Genomic DNA, 18,709 nt, shown 5'->3' on the forward strand with positions numbered 1-18,709 from the left:
CCAAAGCACTTCAGAGTGCCCCTCCCCTGACTCTTTGCTAATTAATGAGGATGTGTATTCCTCCTTAATATAGAGCACCACGCCCCCACCTCTCTTTCCTATCCTGTCCCTCCTGTACAGCCTATAACCCTTGACATTGACCGCCCAATCATGCAGTCCAATTAGTGCTGCAGCATTTAGTACAACACTTTGTCCTGGGATAAAATAGTTTGTCTCAAGACAAAAGTGATGTTTGCTTGTAGCCACGGACTTCCAGTCAGTCAACAGGCCTAGTAGCAGAAGGCTGCCTAATGTCCTATTCCTATCACAGTAATGGTGGATGCAATGGTAGTAGTGTGTGAAAAAGTCAAAGAATTGAGATGATACAAGGCCAAGGATCTTGAGGACACTTGTCATGGGAAAGAAAAGGTTGAATGAGGAATGAGCAGCTCCATCTTCTCCCCTCTGTGCAGGAACTGGAAAAAGAATATTGAGGGCTGAAAAAAATCCAAATTACCCTCCAAAATTACTGTATAAGGTAGAGTCATTAAAGTATTTTAGGAAGTGTGCAGGTTGAAAGACAAAATTTCCGGAAACCACATACACACTAGGAACAAAGTGTTTGTCCTGGAACGGAAATGTCTCGAGATTGGCAAGTACAACATTACAAGTCAGCTGTAAGCTGCTGAATGCATTATTGTTTTTCTGCAGTTGATTCAATGATGCCATCCTGGGCCAACTGTTCAGACACACTTCAAGATGGTCATGGAAGACTGCATGACTGCACTTTGTCCTGGGATAAGATGCTATATCCTGGGACAAATATGTGATGCCTGTTTGTTGCCACAGACTTCCAGACAGTCAACAGGCCTGGTAGCAAGAGGCTGCCTAATGTCCTGGAATAGTTCAAATTCCTAGTTAACCAGTCTTGTCCCAGTGATACCCTCCCTATGTAACAAACTGTGGTCATTATCATTTACATAGCACATGTAGCAGAGGTGCAGAGTTTTGCAGCCACCTCTTCTAGGTTTACACAATATATAGATTACCTATATTCTGCCCTTAACAAATCCTCTGTGACTAATATGGATAGTAAATGATACACGTATTAATAACATTCTATAATGAAAGAAAATTATATAATTTATTTCATTGATTGGCTAATGGAACAGTAGAAAAATATTGAGTATTCCCAACACCCCGGTTAATCTTATTTTTAATACTGTTTGTAGGAGCTCTCAAACCTCCTGAATTATAAATTTAGGGCAACAAGGCAAGGGTCTCAAAATAATAGTGGATCAGCTGGAGCTGAGGCAAAGGGGGGCTAGTCAAGGAAAACATAAACCCTCAGTCAAGATGGCTTAGAAACAGCATGGTTAATGTTAAGTCTTATGGGAACAGTAAATATTGCTCAGTCCTCTCTCAAAGAGACAGACAGGCAGATTGTTAGTAAAACAACAAACTTCCCCCACCCCAAAGAAAGAGACAAAGAAATGGTTAAGTGAAATCAGGATTTTTTTTCCCTTTCTTTTAAAGCAATGAGATTTTCACTGTACTTTCTGCTCAGGAAGATGGTGTCTCTTGCTTTAGCTACCCTGGCTTTTCATGCTTGTAATCATCTCATGGACCTTCTTGTTAAGGGCTCCTCCATGGATTCCCTTTTTACCCATGAGGAAGACTAAGGCTTTGGGAGTCTTGCCAATACAGATGGACATGCTGTCACCCCCTTTGGTTCTGGCATCCATCACAGCATCTTTGTCCACCAACAGGTTGTCACGGATCACACTGCACTTCTTGCCAGCTATTGTAATCCCAGTCTGCAGGAATGTTTTCCTGTCCTGACCTGTGATCACCCCCACTTCCTGAGGTGAGATGGCAGCAAGCACACCTCCTGGCTTGGAAGCCCACACAGACTTGTTGTCCGAATGCCCCACAATAGCTACATCTTCAATGTTCTTGTCCTTGAGGATGGTGTTGATGTAGCTCTTCCAGTCACCCATCCTGTCAGAATGCCTCTGAAATAATCTCAGCCAAGTATTGGACCTCTCTTTTGTCTTCTGGTCTCCGGGACCTGAGTTCTTTCAAGCTAAGCCTGGAGATCCTGAGCTGCAGAGGATCCTGGAGAGTTTGCACTGAGGAACTAGAATGATACAACAGATGCTACTCTTGCTTTACCAGTCAAAGACATCTGTCCCTGTGAGGCAGCTGTCATCTGTATGCTTAAACAGTTGCTAGGAGTCTCTTTGTGATGTCAGAAGCATCTGTCATCATGGCCTATAGTGTATTATGATGTAATATGTCTTAAAAGTAAAGGTAGTTTTTATTCTCTGGATGTCCAAAGATGTTGTTTGTACTTATCTCCTCTGCTACCAGACAGGGATATTCCTATGACCCTCTTTTTCTTTTTAATTAGTGCCTTCAAATAAAATGAAAATTCCTCAGTGGTATCTCACAGGACTTGGTGTAAGGGCTGAAAATGAAAGCGTACAGATATAGTAACATAAGCTTAAAAGGAGGAAGTTCTGTGTCCTGTAGTTGAAGGTGTTAAAAAATCTTTCAGTGTGTATTGGATCTGATTTTGCCCATTGGATAGTTCAAGGGGAGGACTCCATACTCAGAGGCAGAATTCCTCAGACACAAAATTGTCCGACCATCTCCAAAGCCTTTCTGGCCCTCTTTCTATGTCCTGGTCTAGAGACATAATCTTTTGATCTGGAATATCAGAAAAGAGAACAGGACATGCAACATGGTTTACTTATACTTTACAGCTAAAATATACTTTGTTTTTCACAGCACCTGCAGGTTTTGGGGTGGGCAATGAAAAACCTATAGGATTTTGGGCAGAAACTCATTAACATGAGTTTGCTGTGGCTTCAGGTGGTAACTGAAGTAGAATTGAGCCAAATCAGCTCCTTAATCTGAACATTTCTGAATTTTGGATCTGAATCTCAACCTAATCCAGATTTCATCTGTAGAGTCCAAACCAAAGAAATGTGGATCAGTTTTAAAATCTTACTTATAATTCAATCAACATCCCGTTATGGAAACATGACCTCCCACATACTTTGTATCAGGAATCAGGGCAACAGGCAGGAAAAATTACTCCCAGCTGGCCCTAGTTACCTTAGTTGGGTTGGCAGCCAGTGGGCTAACTACTTTCAGCTGGTCCCACTGGCCTGCATGGTTGTAGCTCCCAGCTTAAAAGCAGCAAGTATTTCCGCTCAGCAAGTTAATCAATAGGACAGATATTCTGTTTAGCTTTGGATGACTGAGTCCTTGTTCTTTGTTTTCTGGTTGCTGCTAGCTGATTCCTCTGGTTCATGGCTCTTGACTTTGCAGTTGCCCATGTCCTAGTCTTTTACAGCTGGCTGCTGTGGACTACTTGGCAAACACCTCTGGTCCAGATCTGGCTTGACCCTTTTGGCTCTAGCTAGGTGAAGACCTATATCAAACCTTGGCATCCTGATCTTCTTGCTCCTGATCCCCTGGACTTTGAACCTTTTCTGTTCCTGACATTGTCTGCTTCCGATCAGCAGGGTTGTGACACTCTTAGGGTCAAGCTTTTGGTGTCCATATTGAGGTGGTACCCTTGATATCATGTCTGAGCCAGTCAAACTTTCTCAGTTCTCTCATGTAGTGGCAATACCATCTGAGCACTTACATAGCAGTGCCACATTTATACCAATTGAATATGTCTTATTTAATGTCTTGAAGAAACCATTTCTGAGGATTTGGGAACAATTTGTAAAATCTTCAGTTCTGGCCTTTTTCTTCTGTTTGCCATATATTTTCAGGTGGGAATAGTTAACCTCTTCCAGGTAAAAATTGTTTTTTGTGGGTGCATGTATGATGGGAAGGATTTTTGACGTGCTCTGTGCTTCAGGATAGAACTTCATTGGAACCTCCTGGATGCTCACTGTTTCTGAAGAGAAAACAGTTGTTCCAAGCACCTCAGAAAGTTTAAGTGCCTGAATTCACATTTCCATTAAAAACAAACCAACCTACCAAAATGCTTGAGATGCTTAGAACTAAAAACAATTACATATAAAAGGCATAACATGTTCAGTATTTTCTAGTCCATACTTTTTTTTACTGCTGCTGCTTCTTGAGCTGAAATTTTGATTGAGCTCTGCAAAGTAATGCTCACTTCTTTTTCCTACACATTTACAATAAGAAATTTTCAATATGCATTATCCTAAATTTGTTAACAATTAATTTAATCTGCCATCACTAGCTTGGTTGAGCCCCTCTGAAGTTTTGCACAAAACTCGTAAATAATCTGAATAGGTTTTTTTTTATTTGCAGATCTGTTCCCTGGTCACTCTTTCCACCCGCACTACCCCATAAACATTAGTTTAGATTAATTTAATGAATGACAGTCCTAATAAAATATATGTTAACAATCATGTATAGAATTATGTGACCCACTATTCGTATTTTGTCAGGTTGAAAATTGATAATTGATATTCATGCTCCTGTTTTCTGTCTCCTGGCCAGCATTCTTTGCTTCTCCCATCCCAAGACCATCTAATGGCTTTTTAAAAGGCCTTTGACAAAGGCTTTTGGATAGTCCAAACAAATTGTCTGCATTTTTTTTGCTTGTCTATGATATGTCGTGAATAAGAGTTCAGCAGGGGAGGTACATGCCTGTCTGTCAAGTGGCTTATGGAGAGAAGTATCAGCTGTGGTAGATGCACAGACTACATTTCTGTTAGAAGCCTGGTCATATAACTGAATCACCATACTGACCATATTTCTGGATATTGATGTGAAGATCTAATTACTGAGGCAATATATGCAGTCCTGAGGCAGGGGCTTGCTGGGCACTGGAAGTACAATGTGAGCAAATAAAGTGGTAACAGAAGCATGCAATAGCAAAATAGGATCATAGGAAAATAGAGCTGGAAGGGACCTCACTCACGGCTCAAGGTAGGATCCTTCTTGACTAAACCATCCCAGCCAAGTGTCTGTCCAACCTGTTCATCAAAACTTCCAAGGATGGTGATTCCACGATTTCCCTAAGTAGCCTGTCCTAATGGCTCCTCCAACTTGTTATGACCACTCTCATGGTCAGAAAGTTCCTTCAAATCTCCAGCCTAATTTCCTTTTTCTGTGGTCTGAGGTTTGTGGCAGGCATGGAGCCACAAGGCAAGACTTACCTTGACCGGGCGAGGAGCAGAGTTGGCGGAATGCCATGCTGGAACAGAAACGCGGTGAAAGTGAAACCGCGGCAGGGAAAAACACTGCACTAAAAGAAAAAGAGAAAGGGGAACAGTGGAGCCAGGAGAAGCCTGAGCTAGCTTCCATATCAGTGTGAGCATGCTTTATGGCAGCATGCCGGTGCCAATTTGCCAGCTGGCCCCTTGGGACTGGGATAAAAGGCCCGGCAGAAGAGCAGCTCGGGGGACCAGAAGTGAGTTCTCCAATGGGCCCAGAATGACCTGGAGCAGAGCAGAGTCCCACTGAAGGGACATGGTGGTTGCCCCAGGAAGAGGCCTTCAAAGATAAACAGAGCCATACAAGGCTCAGTGACTTACCTAAAGAAACACCATGGACTCCCGATATCTCCCACCCAGATTGGATCCAAATGAGACCTGAAGGGACAAGGAGAGATGGACATCTGAGCTGTGGTAAGTATAGAGCTGAGAGAGAGAGAGAGATGCCAGGGAGCAAGGTAACCCAGGGTCGGAAAGATGGTTAGGTGGGACCAAATACAGTCGGGGGAAAACTCAGATGAGATAGCATCCAAATCCGACGGGCATAAATTCAGAAGACCGGAACACCAGAGTCTACACTGTACCAGAACTAGCAAACTGGAAACAACATCTTTTGTTGGCATTAGGTGGGGTGCAGGGGAGGCGAAGCCCCAAGCAGGAACAACAGTTGGGAAGACTGAAGGAAGGCACCAGGAAAGGTGGGACAAACTATCTTCCTCCCAATTAAAATAATTTATTTTAGCAAGACATGGCAGACGAGACCCCCTGGGGAACCTTCCAAGATCTGACCCAGTAACAAACTGTCTCTTCCTCAAGCAACGGTGAAACCAGAAAACCCCAGACGGACAAGATGCATGGGTGAATGGCACAGGAGACTACAAGGTTGTTGCTTCTAGTCATGTCTCTTAGAAAACAGAAAGTTTGGAAAAATTGTCGTTGCTAATGCCTGGAGAGAGAAATCAAGGAGAAGGAATCCAGTTAGGGAAACAGTAGATGGAGAGGTTGGAATAAAGTGGGCTCCAGGCATGGGCAGATCTAGAATTTTGAAAAGGGGAGTGCAGATGATGAGGTGCATCATCACATATAAAACAACACATATTTTTCTCCAGTTAAAAATAAACTAGAAGCTTTACTAGTATGCTAGGGGCCTAAGGATGTATTTTTTCAGTTTAGGATTGAAGCAAAAACAAATATAACTTCATTGGACTGAGTTAAAAACAGTCTACAGGGCTGTGAAAAAGGAGCTTCATGAGCAGGAGCAGTGAACAGACAGCAGAATTTCAGAACAAAGGATAGCCTGATTGGTGGGACATCAAGACCATGGAAAAAAGGAAAGGGTTATTAATATCCATGAAATGAAGAGTTTAGAAGATATCAGGTAGATTATAATGAGCCATGAAGTGAAGTGACTCCCTCAGCACTGCCTGACTGGAAGTGTTGCTGCCATGGCCAGGTAATTAGTTTTAAACTATGGATGGAGCAGGAATCAAAGGTGGCTGCAGGTACTCCAGTACACCCCACCCCTGGGTGTGCCCTGGCTCTGGGAGAGCCCCAACAATTCAGTGGATCCATGACCCATGGAAACAGAAGCAGGAATCCTTCCCCACCAACAATCAGATCCTCTTTTTTTTATTTGCAAAAAAGATCTATTTCTTTATACATAAATAAATATTTATATACCACATTACCTCTGTCCTGGCCATAAATCTATGCATACCACAATACCTCTGTCTCCTATGGATCACTTGGCAGGCCAAAGCCCATACACATTCCTGTCACAATATTCACACTGCATCCTGCATGTCCATCACCCTTGCCTATCACAATGATGCAACCTGGCCTCTAACCCTTCCCCCCATTCCTGTCTACTTCCCAGTCCTTTCAGTCTTTGCTGTCCTTACCTTCTCTCTTGTTGACTCTCCCCGTCATTGTCCTTGTCCTTGTCTTCATCATGGCTTTCTTCAGGGGTCCCATCCCTTGACAATCTGTGCCAATCCATCACATCCTCCGTTATAGCTGCCAAAAGGTTTGGGTTCTATCAGAGATTTATTACGTTTTCTTGGGGCCCTGGTTCAGGAGAGACACAGACGTGTCCTGAGTTGCACAGTGCTCCTAAGAGATGGCATATTTTGCCTTTACTTCATGTTGCCCCAGTGTATCAGCTCAGTATAGAGACTTGTCATAGGCAATTTATACATCAGAAAATTCAACACTTCAGGGAACCTCAGTGAAAAAGAAATAGGCTGATGTCTGCTAGCCTGACCAAATACACGGTTTGTCCATGTGCTCCTTTTTTTGCATGTAAGTGCAAAGGTGATCTTTTATTATGTAAATGTGTCACTGGCATGTAGACAAGGTTCTTTGGGCAAATCTGATGTATTTTTTATTAGAGCAACTCACATCGTTGAAAAAATTCTTCTTTTCAAGCTTTCAGGTTTAAATACCCTTCCTCAGGCAGAGGAAGTGTCTGCAGCCGGGCTGTGCTCTTTTCCATTTGAAACAGAAAAAGAGCACACACCAACTGCAGGCGCTTCCTCTGCCTGATGAAGGGTATTTAAACCTGAAAGCTTGCTAAGAAGAATTTTTCCAACTATTTGAGTTGGCCTAATAAAAGATATCGGATTAACCCGAAGAACCTTGTCTGCCCGTGTCCTTAGACCAACATGGCTACGTCTCTGTAACTAGCCTGTAAATATGTAATGTAACCCCTTCTTTGCATCTACCCCTTGGCAATTGGTGCCAAGCTAAGCCAACTGTTTATCGTGTAAATATGTAACTAGCACATAACTCCTTCTTTGCATGTTCCCCTTGGCAACTCGAGGGGAGGTGAAGGGGATTGTTTATTAGGTCAATATGTAACTATCCCAGACAGGAATGACCCCCGCAGGAAAGGAGACTTCTTTCCCCACCCCACCTCTGCTTACTGGGAGCCAAAGAGTCTGAGGAAAATTTAACCCTAGCGATCCCAGCGGGCAGCCACCACGAGCCGAGGGCCGAGAGAAGCGCTTAGTGGCTCAGCCAGCTCTGCGGATAATGAATAACCTGACGGATTAATTCAACCATCATTGAGGGGGAGGGGGGAGAACAAAGAGGGCCTTCCTCGGCCTCTCCACATCCCCCACCCTTCCCGAGCGAGGCGGAGCTCCTCGCGCGGCCCGGGGCTGGCCGGGGAAGGGCGCACAGGGGACAGCCCCGGGCTGCAGCCGCAACGGCCATGAGCGGAGCCAGCTGGGCGGCCTATGTGGGGGCCTCCGCGGCGCTGGCCCTGGCGCTGGCCGTGTCGGCGGCGCTGGCCTGGCGCTGGGGCGGGCGACGGCGGCGGCTGCAGCGGGTGGGCTCTGTGGCCGCCCTGTTTCTGTACCCGGTGAAGTCGTGCGGGGGGGCGGCCGTGCGCCGCGCCGAGCTGACCGCGCTGGGGCTGCGCAGCGGGGACCTGCGCGACAGGTAGCGCCGGGGGCCGCCCGGCCAGGCCAGGCCAGGCCAGGCCACTTGCGCGGGGTTTGCTGCCAGGGGGTCTCGCCGGGTTTGGGAGGGATCCCCTTTCCTGCTTAGATTGGTGCCCCCTCTGCAGCCAGCGGAGGGTGGGGGCCCTGCCACAGGTTCAAACGGGTAGGACACCTCTTGGGCAGAAAATTGGGGGGTTGTGCTATATATCTTCTGGCCGAACATATTCTTTTTTTTATTATTATTATTTTTTACCAATACCCACCTAAGGCAGCGGTTCCCAGCCCATGGTATGGGTACCGCCAGGGGTGCGCAGACAACTTGTCAGTGGTGCAGGTTAACAGATTTCTTAGACTGATTGCTTATGACAACTCTGTGCTGGTGGTCCTTTGGGTTGAACTGAAAAATGCACTGGCAGTACTTCAGGTTGTATCATTTTAAATTGGCTGGGTGCAGTCTGGCAGAGTCTGGGAACCGCTGCCTTAAGGCATTACACCTCTGCAGGCTGCAGGCAGCGTTCCCTCTAAGCGGCGTGGCATGCATGGCCATGCAGGTCCACTCATGCTGCACTACCGAGCACACCTGCATAGCCGCACACACCACACCACTTAGAGGGAACGCTGGCTGTGGGCTGCAGTAGGGCAGGCTCACCAGTGTGGGCGAGCGGGGGGCTTAGACGAGAATGGTGCTGGGAGGGTTGGTTATATTCCCCCCACAGACCACCCCCTAGCACTAGCCCTGGGTTCAAATGAACGCTGGCTAGAAAGCTGTTCCATTTTTTGTCAAGCACTAATTTGGTCACTGGTTGGCTCTTCTTAGAGTCCTTTTTTAGGGTGTGATGGTCACTTTGCATGTATGGCCAATCTGCATTTAGTGTATGATTCACCAGTGGATTGTGTGATCCTTACTTTGCACGTGTGGCCCTTCTAGCTTTAGTTTGTGATTCACCAGGGAATTGTGTGATAATTACTTTGCATGTGTGGCTGGGCTTACTTTGCCTAGGTGGCTGTCTAAATTTATTGCACAATTCACCAGTGACTTGTGTGATACTTACCTGGCACGTGTGGCCAGTCTAAATTTAGTCCAGAATGAACCAGTGAATTGCATGCTATATATAATGCAGGGGTCAGCACCCCCCCGGCACACGTGCTGAGTATGGCACGCAAGGCCATCTTGTTCTGTACACCACTGCCAGCCCAGGCTCTAAGCAGCTGCTACCAGCCACAGAGCCCAGGCTGTTCCCAGCAGGCAGCTGGGAGGCTGCGAGCCCTGCTGCAAGCAGACTGGGCTCTGGGCTGGCTGTGGTCAGGATTCTTTTCTGAGCTCCAGCATGTCAGCACTCCAGCACCTTCCGAGGTAGACACTGTGGGTCTTTCAGCACTCTGGCCAAAAAATGTTGCCTACCCCGATGTAATGTATAGCAGGGGCCACAGCGACTGTTTCTAGAAGCAGGATGTTGGCTGCCATAGTTTCCCTGCTTTATCTGTGGCAATTTAGAGTGTCATGTCTTGAGTTGTGTCAGGATTGGTTGCTGGGGTGTTTTTTTCCTGTGGCTTTTTTTGACCCCTGGCTATTCAAGGGTCAAAAAAAAAAACTGTGAAAAAAAAACAGAGCAATGAACACTCAGCCAGCGCATGCTACTGAAAAGAAGAGCCAGGCTGCCCGGAGTCATGCTCTGCTGCCAGTCAGGCTCTGTGAGGCAGAATCACCATGGCTGCAGCCCCGAAGGCCCCCAGGTAAGGCTGCTGGGGCCAGCCCAGTGCTGGCCCCAGCCTCCCCTACCCCACCCAGGGCAACTTGTTGCGTGCCAAATGTGGCATGGGCATTACCCAGGGACAAGAAGTGGTGGCACAAAGTGCACCACCACTACTTGTCCTTGGAGAACCAAACGTCCATACGTGTCTGGACCTGCCCAATACATGTATATTGTATTTTAAATGTGTGGATGCTATTGTCTTAGTATGGAATCTGGCAGTAAGTTCCTTAGTAAGAAACCTCTGATAAAATTATTTTGTGCTGTAGAGTCTCAGTTCTATCCATTTTCTCTGCTTCTCCAATGAAGCCTTTCCTGAGGGACATCACTGTGTTGAGTAAGGACAAAAGAGTGTTGAGGGACGAATCGGATTCTTCAGGAATCAGGAACCTGAACAGTGCAGGAGAAAATGCATAAGCTCTGTGAAGCAGGGAATCTCTCTCTATATCTGCACCTAGTTCTCTGCACATTGATGATATGGCATAAACACAAGTAATATTTGTGATGTTGAATATATATATATATACTCCTCTCCTTTTCTTAAACTATAGGTTTTGGCTTGTAATTAAAGAGGATGGACATATGGTCACTGGTCGGCAGGAGCCTCGGCTAGTGCTGATTTCTGTAAGCTGTGGCAATGGCTACTTGATGCTCAGTGCACCAGAAATGAAGGAGCTGCGTGTTCCCATTAAACTTTCCAGGAAAAATAAAGTGCATAATTGCAGGTACAAAAGGATAAAATGTACTTATTTTCTACCTATTAAATAAACCCACTTATTGCAGAAGAGAAAATATTAAAGACCATACAGTAGATCTGCCAAATAAGTTACGATCTTCAGAGCCTTAGTAGAAATATCAAAATTACTCACGTCTTTAAGAGGCAAGGATTTTTGTGGGCGATGCCTTTTATTAGGCCTGTGCGAAGTTTGGTCCCTGATTCGATTTGGCCTGATTCAGTGGCCGAATCTCTGAGTCCAGATTGAATCAGAGGACCCTTTAATCTTTCTAAATGGAATCGGAACCCTCCAAATCAATTTGGAGAGATTCGGAAAGATTGATTTGGACATAGACAGAACTTAAAATGTTTTTTCTACATACCTCAAGGTACCAGGCAGCTCGTCAATGATGGGATGCTAGGGCGCATGGAGCATCCCATAGGAGCACGGGGGGACTCCCCAGTTTGCTCTGCAGCAGACCCAGAAGTAGACCAGAAGCACTTCTGGTCCAATTCCAGGTCCGCCAGGGAGCACACAGGGAGCCTCCCACACCCCGCAGCTCAGTGACTGGTGCTTCCTGGGTCTGGGGAGGGGGGCACCTGGGGTCCCGCTGTGACCAATCGCCAAGCTGGGGAGGTGCGGGGAGGCCCCTCAGTGTGCTGCGCAGCAGACCCAGAACTTCCGGGTTTGCTGCCGAGCACATGGAGGGTCCCCCCTCCTCCTGTGGGACGCTTCATGTACCTCAGCATTGCAGTGTTCACAAGCCATGCTGGAACCTTGAGGTATGTAGAAAAAACATTTAAAGCTGTGTCTGTGTGCGAATCGCTGATTCTCCAAATCAGCATCAAATCTTCAGGTTCAGCCGAATTGAATCAGGGACAGTGATCTGAATCAACAAATTGAATCACTATCCCTGATTCGGGCCAAATCCGAATCGAATAGCACCTACTTCACACACTCCTACCTTTTATTGGACTAACTGCATAGTTGGGATAGAGTTAGGCAAGTGTTCAAATGCAATGCATTTTTCTTCAGGTCTGACCTGAAGTGCAGAAGCAAATGCAGGTCTGAGGTGATTTTCAGGTCTGACTCATGAAAAAATGCATTACATTCAGAAGCTGGTCTGTCTCAACTATGTAGTCGATTCACAAAAAAGGTATCATCTACAGAACTCCTTGCTTTGCATATTTCCTGGACTGTCACAGCTACAACATCACTCTGGCACTACCATGTGCCTTTATTTTGTTTGCCTGGGTGGTGCTTCTGAAAATCTTGGTAATGCATATAGCTGCTTCTTGATTTTCAGGAAGGTGTGCATCATCATAGACTTGCAACTGGCAAGTTAGCATTAGTGTGACAGAATATTTTACCTTTATAATGAATCCCTTTTGGAAAATGGTGAGTACCTAGGAGAAAAGAGGATGCTTTTTTCACCTTCAAATGTCTTTTGGTAGCTCTAAATGTTATGAATCTACCTAGCCATGTTGATAAATATTTCTTATTTGGCTGGCAAAACAGCTTACCATTTTTTCTAGTGACTAAAGAAAACACCAAGTGTGTAAAGAACTGTGGTTGCTAGTTCTGCATATAAATAAGTTGCTGTGGAAACTACTGTTGACTAATGTAAATCAGCTTTTTTGTTTACATGAGAAATGCAAATTGGCAGTGAGGACACACCATAAAAGTATGGGGAAAATAGTTATTTAAAACAAATGTTAATTTGTATGTATTCAGTCTGATCAAAAGTGTTCTAGCTTAAAAAAAAATTTCTGAAATTTTATTTTTCAAAATTTGATAGAACATTAGAAAAAGATTTAAAAGTAATTAACATCCATAAGTTATAGTTTTAAACAATGAGCGATTATATGTTACCATATATTTTTTATATACCTCTGGACTTTTCAGAAGCAAGTATCTCCCTCATTTTGCAAACACAGAAAATGAGTTGTAGGGACTGATTTGCCAGAGGTCAATTTATGAGCAACTGGTACATCTAGGAAGAGAACTTTGGTCTCCTGACTCCTAATAGATAACATTCCATTATAACTTTGCCACGTGTGAATGGCTTAGACTGAAAATTTCCCTGCCAGGTACCTGCCTAAGGTTGAAGTTTTGTGAATGGGTCAACTATTTCTAATAATGAGATGAGGGATAAATACTTTGTTTTGCACATTGGGCAGAGTGAGCACCACAGCCCTAGAATGCTCCAGGGCTGCAGCCTTCAGTCTGCCCAGCGGGAGTAGTAGGCCAGTCTGGGAGGTGACAGGAGGCACTGCGGCTGCCGGGTGCTCCAGACAGTGCTTGTTCTGCTCAGCTTAGCTCGCTACTTCTGGTCTGGATCCAGTTCACCCAGCCGCTCTGGCCCATGCCAGACAAGTTCCTTGCTGCATGGAGTGTAAGCGGTCAGGGCCAATGTGCGCTACATGTGGCAGGCAGCTCCGTGAGCTGGATGATAGGGCTGTATCTTTCACACCCTTGCCATGTATGAATTTAAGTAGAGATATAGCAGTACAGGATGACTGTGCAGCATGTTTATGGCAAAAATATTCTCCATTGGGGATGTAAAAAATGGCTTTCAGCATGGGGTACAAAATTTTTAACAGCAACTAACTTTGGTTACCATTATTTTGTATGCCTAATTTGGCATACCTTGATTTACAGGGGGTATGTGCTCAGCACTTTCAGAATTTCAGGCTGTTTTGAGGCAAACAAGGTTCTTTTGGTGAATCTGATATCTTTTATTAGACCAATTTAAATAGTTGGAAAAATATATTTTAGCAAGCTTTCGCGTTTAAAAATCCTTCATCAGGCTGAGGAAGTCTCTGCAGTTGGTGTGTGCTCTTCCTGGATGGAATGAAAAGTAAAGCAGCCAGAGGCTGGGCTGGTCTGCATGTAAGATAAGCAGTCAGTGAAGATGTGAATTGAGGAGTCAATGGGTGAGAGGCAGGCTGGGTGAGGGGGAAGAATGTAGCAGTTAAATAGTGGAGGCTATTTTGATGCATTTCAATTGTTTTACCTGAAATAACTTATTAACTTAGAAAAACCTGGCCAGTGGGCTGCTGTACTGCCTTTAAGGCTGGCAAGCCATCTTGTAGTAAGTGTGTGTGTGTGTATATATGTGTATGTACGCATACATATGTACACACATATTTTCTATACAATGACTTGCTAGCCTTAAAAGCTGCATAGGAGTCCTCTGGCCCTGTTTTCATATATATATATATACACACACACACAAACAAATACAGCTTTCTCAGGAGCATACATATAGCTAGCAGTCTGAGTAGAAATAAGTTGAATATGAACATGATGGTAGAAAAGGTTGAAATATTCTAAAACCTCTATTTATTTATCCACTCTGCTCAGTGCTGTTGTCTGAGAATTTCTTGTGGCTTTAATGAACTTTATCTTCCTTTTAGATCTAAATGACCATTTCAAAGATAACACCATCAATAATGACTGTCATTGAAATGTATTGCCATATGGCTGGAAACATGGTCTGCTGTTGTTAGCATTTTCTACCATGTAGAATTAGTTTCCATATTAAATCCTCACCTCTCTATAGAAAGAGTATCTCATTCCATAATGTATGGAGCCAGACGTTAGAACTCATTGGGAACTCTGTGAGAGAATTTTCAAATATCCCTTATTTTTTCTTTTTCGCATTTTCATGTCAGGGGAAATGTTAGTCTTCTAGAACAACTCACTTCTGGGGACAGTTTATGTGATGAAGACTTGCATACCTTGAGATCCTTCATAAACTTTAGTATTATTCTTGAACTGGTTAAACCTGGTTTTTAGCTGACTTGACTGAGCATGTAGAATTCAAAGAGGATATAAATATCTTTTTAAAAAGTAAACCATGTTACAGCCTTACTCCACTCACTGTCATGAAACGACAAATTAAATTTTCTGTGTCTTAGATATTATTTGATATCATAAGTTCAGCTGACAAGGTCTTTGGGTGACAATCTCTCAGTTTTGGCTTGAATCTTCTAAAAAATTGAGGCAAAACTCTTTTAATGACAAGGGTTGGGATTAACAAATGTTAACTATAGCTGTTATGTTTGACTTTGTCATTCTCTTGTTTAATTTAATTTAATCTAAATTGGTGTTGTTTTGGATAGAGATTTTTCTCTTCGTATTGTTGGCATTCGTGCAGAATACTTTTTTTCTTTTTATAACCAACGAGAAACACAGCACCCATTTGTTACAGTACCTTTTGTGCCAGTTAACTTTGTCTGCATATGAATCTTGTTCAGTCTGTAAGAGGAAAGACAATATATTACTATATTCAGTAATACAAAAGATTTTATAGTATTCTAGTTACCTGACTGCAAGGAAGTAGCATTGCATGTGCTTGATTGTAGGCTCTTGTGGGGTGGGGAAAGGGAGTGGTTTTATAAGTAGGCCTGTAGGGAGTTCTGGTGGATCCTGAGTTAAAATCAAAATTTTCCATCTTATTGTCCCTCAGAAAGCCTGTTTACTACATTTTTTTTCATTTGTATAGTGGGAAGTTTAACTTTTAAGCGTAGAGATGAAAATAAGTATATGAGCATTCTCAGCATTCAGGCCAATTCTCTGATTTCTTTTGTAACCTTTTAGGATCTTTGGATTTGATGTCCAAGGCAGAGACTGTGGAGATGAGGCAGCTGAATGGATCACCTCGTTCTTGACTACACAGCCATATCGACTAGTGCACTTTGAGACCTCCATGATGCCCAGAAATTCAAAAGATATCATGCCTGTTTTCCGACCCACAGATAAGGAAAGCAAAGGATCTATTTTATTTCTGTTTATACAAAAAGTCCTGTTTTGTATGTGTCTTCCTCTGCCTAAACCTCCCGTCCAGCAATGTGGTAACCACATATTTAGCTTCAAGTATGCAAGTAGTCCCCTTGACATTGCTGGGATTATTTACATGCTTAAATCTTGCTTTAAATCCTTTTAAAGTTATTGTACATCGAGAACTAGAGATTCTGTGAGGAATCAGTACAGCACAGGACTAAGTGGCTCCCTGTGCTTCACTGAATGAGAGGATGAGGTTTGTGAAGGCAAGTTGCTGGCCAGTAGTGTATGCTGAAACCCCCTCCTCTTCATCTCCCTTCCCTGCCCTGTGATGTATACCCCTATCTTTTCTCTTCTTTTGTTTCAAGAAAGTAGGCTAGATTCAGCTCTGTAACAGTGGATTAAAGCTTCTGGGGAAACGATGGCAGCTCTTCTTCACCTATGCAACAGGGAAAGGGCGTGTGAGCAGGGAAACTAGGTGTTGTGCTAAAGCAGGGCTCTCACTGGGCACCCTTCAGTTGTTAGAATCCAGTGTCCTACTATCCTGTCTGCTTCTCCTAGCCTCCACTTAACTTGCTGTCAGCAAAGCTGGCAAGGGAAGTAGTGTAGAGACGGTAGTTCTTTTCTGCCAGGTGGGAGTTCTCAGTAGGGCACAGTGGCCTCTGCTGGGGCAGGAAGATGTTTGCATTTTTGTAGATCAAAGAGAATGGGAAATAACAATTTAATGTTGGTGTTAATTTGAGTAAATATCTTTTCAGGTCCCATGATAGATTTCATCTTCTCTATGGAGAAATACCATTTATGTAGATTGAAATAGGAAAGTAATAATGTGATTTAGTAGTTCCTGATCTCAGTCTTACTAGAACTAAAGAGAATTGCCCATTTTTGATATTTCAAGGTAAGACAAGCAATAATATCCCATAGCAGAGGTTCAGACATGCTGACAGACTTCATGCTGATCAAAGGGGATGGAAAGAAAAGCTAAGCTCTGTAAAGGCCAAAAGAAACTTCTGACTGGCAGAAAGAAAACTGGAAAGGTTTTGAATAATGTTTTTAAATTCTGGATCAATTCACATGAAAGCTCTTTTTAGAATTCATGTATAAAAAGATTAATAAATGGTTAATCAATGTTGTTAATCATTAATTGGCTGTTACAGAGTCTAAAAGGCCAGGGAATTGTAATACCTTCTGCTGATATGCTTAGAAGTATTTGTAATACAATGCCTTGTTGATCTTATAACAGTACCTGACATCTGTTGTTAATCTATTCATCCTTCATAAATTGAAATTTAGTATTAAAGTTTGACCAAGTATAGTTTACAATGGTTTACTCTATTGGAAAGGGAGAAATTGCTTTTCAGTTTATTACACTTGAGGAAGCATTTGGCTACAACGGCATAAGACTCCCTGGCCACCAGTTCATGCTTACCTGTTTCTTCACTTTCCTATCCTGCAGACTTTGGCTGTTTGACAAACATGTTCTTATGGCAGCTTAAGGATTTGTTTGTTTTCCTGTGTATAATAGGTTGCCTATCCTGACTGCAGCCCAGTTATGATCATCTCAGAAGCTTCACTGGAAGATCTAAATACAAGGCTGGAGAAAAAAGTTACAATCCAGAACTTCAGACCCAATATTCTTGTTACAGGTTGTAGTGCCTTTGAGGAGGTAAATACTATGCAGTAATCAAATTGCCATATGTTCACAGACAGGATGGATCTGCATTTTATAGACTTAACTAAATTAAACATATTTACAGTATATGCTTTTGTGAGCTGGAGTTCACTTCATCAAGGATGTGCGCAGAGGCTTCTCCCAGTACTGGGTTAGATCATTCCTGAAATTCCCAACATTCTCCTACTGGGATTGACCCTTTGTATTCAAAAAGGGATTACAGTAGGTAGTATTTTAGACTAATAAGGAAAGACTGGCTATTTCCATTAAAAACAGAAGTTCCACAAAAATGGTGGCTTAAAATAAGAACCTAGAGTGTATACAAAGTTAACTGTCAAATATAAAATTAGAACAACTACACACGGGCAGAAGGGTTGTGGGTTTGTTTGGTGGTTTGTTTGTTGTTTTGCTTTGTTTTTTTTGCGGGGGATCGGTATTCTTACAGTACAATAAAGCTGGGTCCTTCCTTCCAACTTTACTCCCTGCTGTGATGCCAGATGGACTCGAGGGGAACGCCTTCAGACCTCAGGCTGGGGAGGACGGGGTTAGAGAGCTTCTGGAGGGGCTGGACGTGTTCAACTCAGCGGGTCCAGATGCTCTCCACCCCAGGGTGTTGAGGGACCTAGCTGGGGTTATTGCAGGGCCCTTGGCACGGCTTTATGAGCGCCATGGTGCTCGGGCCAGGTGCCGGATGACTGGAAGATAGCTAACGTGGTCCCCATTTTCAAAAAAGAGAAGAGAGCGGACTGGGGCAACTATAGGCCCGTCAGTCTTACCTCAGTCCTAGGGAAACTCTTTGAGAAGATCCTCAAGGAGCACATCTGTGATGGGCTGGCTTCAGGGATGATGCTCAAGGGCAACCAGCACGGTTTCATTAGGGGCAGATTATGTCAGACCAACCTGATTGACTTTTATGATCAGGTCACAAAGGCAATAGATGCAGGTGTCACTGTGGACATAGTCTTTCTGGAATTCAGCAAGGCCTTTGATACCGTTTCCCACCCCATCCTCATTAAAAAACTAGGCGACTGTGGCATTGATGCCTACACAGTCAGATGGATTGCATATTGGCTCAAGGATCATACTCAGAGGGTGGTGGTGGACGGGTCATATTTGACCTGGGGGGAAGTGGGCAGCGGAG

At 43.9% G+C, this 18,709-nt stretch overlaps 2 protein-coding genes across 5 annotated transcripts in view; one reads left to right on the top strand and one right to left on the bottom strand.

Annotated features, from left to right (window-relative positions):
• Nucleotides 1-1,476: 1,476 nt before the first annotated feature.
• PFN3 (profilin 3) lies at nucleotides 1,477-9,183 on the bottom strand. Its single transcript, XM_019549508.1, has 3 exons — nucleotides 8,961-9,183; nucleotides 5,517-5,573; nucleotides 1,477-2,449 (listed from the first exon to the last, which is right to left on the bottom strand). Exon 3 carries the CDS (start codon nucleotides 1,977-1,979, stop codon nucleotides 1,566-1,568), a length of 414 nt encoding a protein of 137 aa, XP_019405053.1. The 5' UTR covers nucleotides 1,980-2,449; nucleotides 5,517-5,573; nucleotides 8,961-9,183; the 3' UTR covers nucleotides 1,477-1,565.
• The window catches only part of LOC109319747 (mitochondrial amidoxime reducing component 2-like), a 19,088-nt gene continuing 8,773 nt past the window's right edge, over nucleotides 8,395-18,709 (top strand). For 2 of the 4 annotated variants that reach the window (XM_019549504.1, XM_019549505.1), the window contains exons 1-4: nucleotides 8,395-8,639; nucleotides 10,944-11,117; nucleotides 15,714-15,876; nucleotides 17,422-17,562. In XM_019549504.1, coding sequence (XP_019405049.1) covers nucleotides 8,410-8,639; nucleotides 10,944-11,117; nucleotides 15,714-15,876; nucleotides 17,422-17,562 — 708 coding nt within the window. In that variant the 5' untranslated portion in view covers nucleotides 8,395-8,409. The remainder of the gene's footprint in view (nucleotides 8,640-10,943; nucleotides 11,118-15,713; nucleotides 15,877-17,421; nucleotides 17,563-18,709) is intronic. The other 2 variants (XM_019549506.1, XM_019549507.1) reach the window with 2 other exon arrangements.

The sequence above is a fragment of the Crocodylus porosus genome, unplaced genomic scaffold (assembly GCF_001723895.1).
Source record: "Crocodylus porosus isolate Cpor-Errol unplaced genomic scaffold, CroPor_comp1, whole genome shotgun sequence".
In the NCBI taxonomy this organism is placed as follows: Eukaryota; Metazoa; Chordata; order Crocodylia; family Crocodylidae; genus Crocodylus; species Crocodylus porosus.

Coding starts and splice junctions, on each gene's coding strand:
- PFN3 (XM_019549508.1), bottom strand. CDS start 1,979: ATGGGTGACTGGAAGAGCTACATCAACACCATCCTCAAGGACAAGAAC.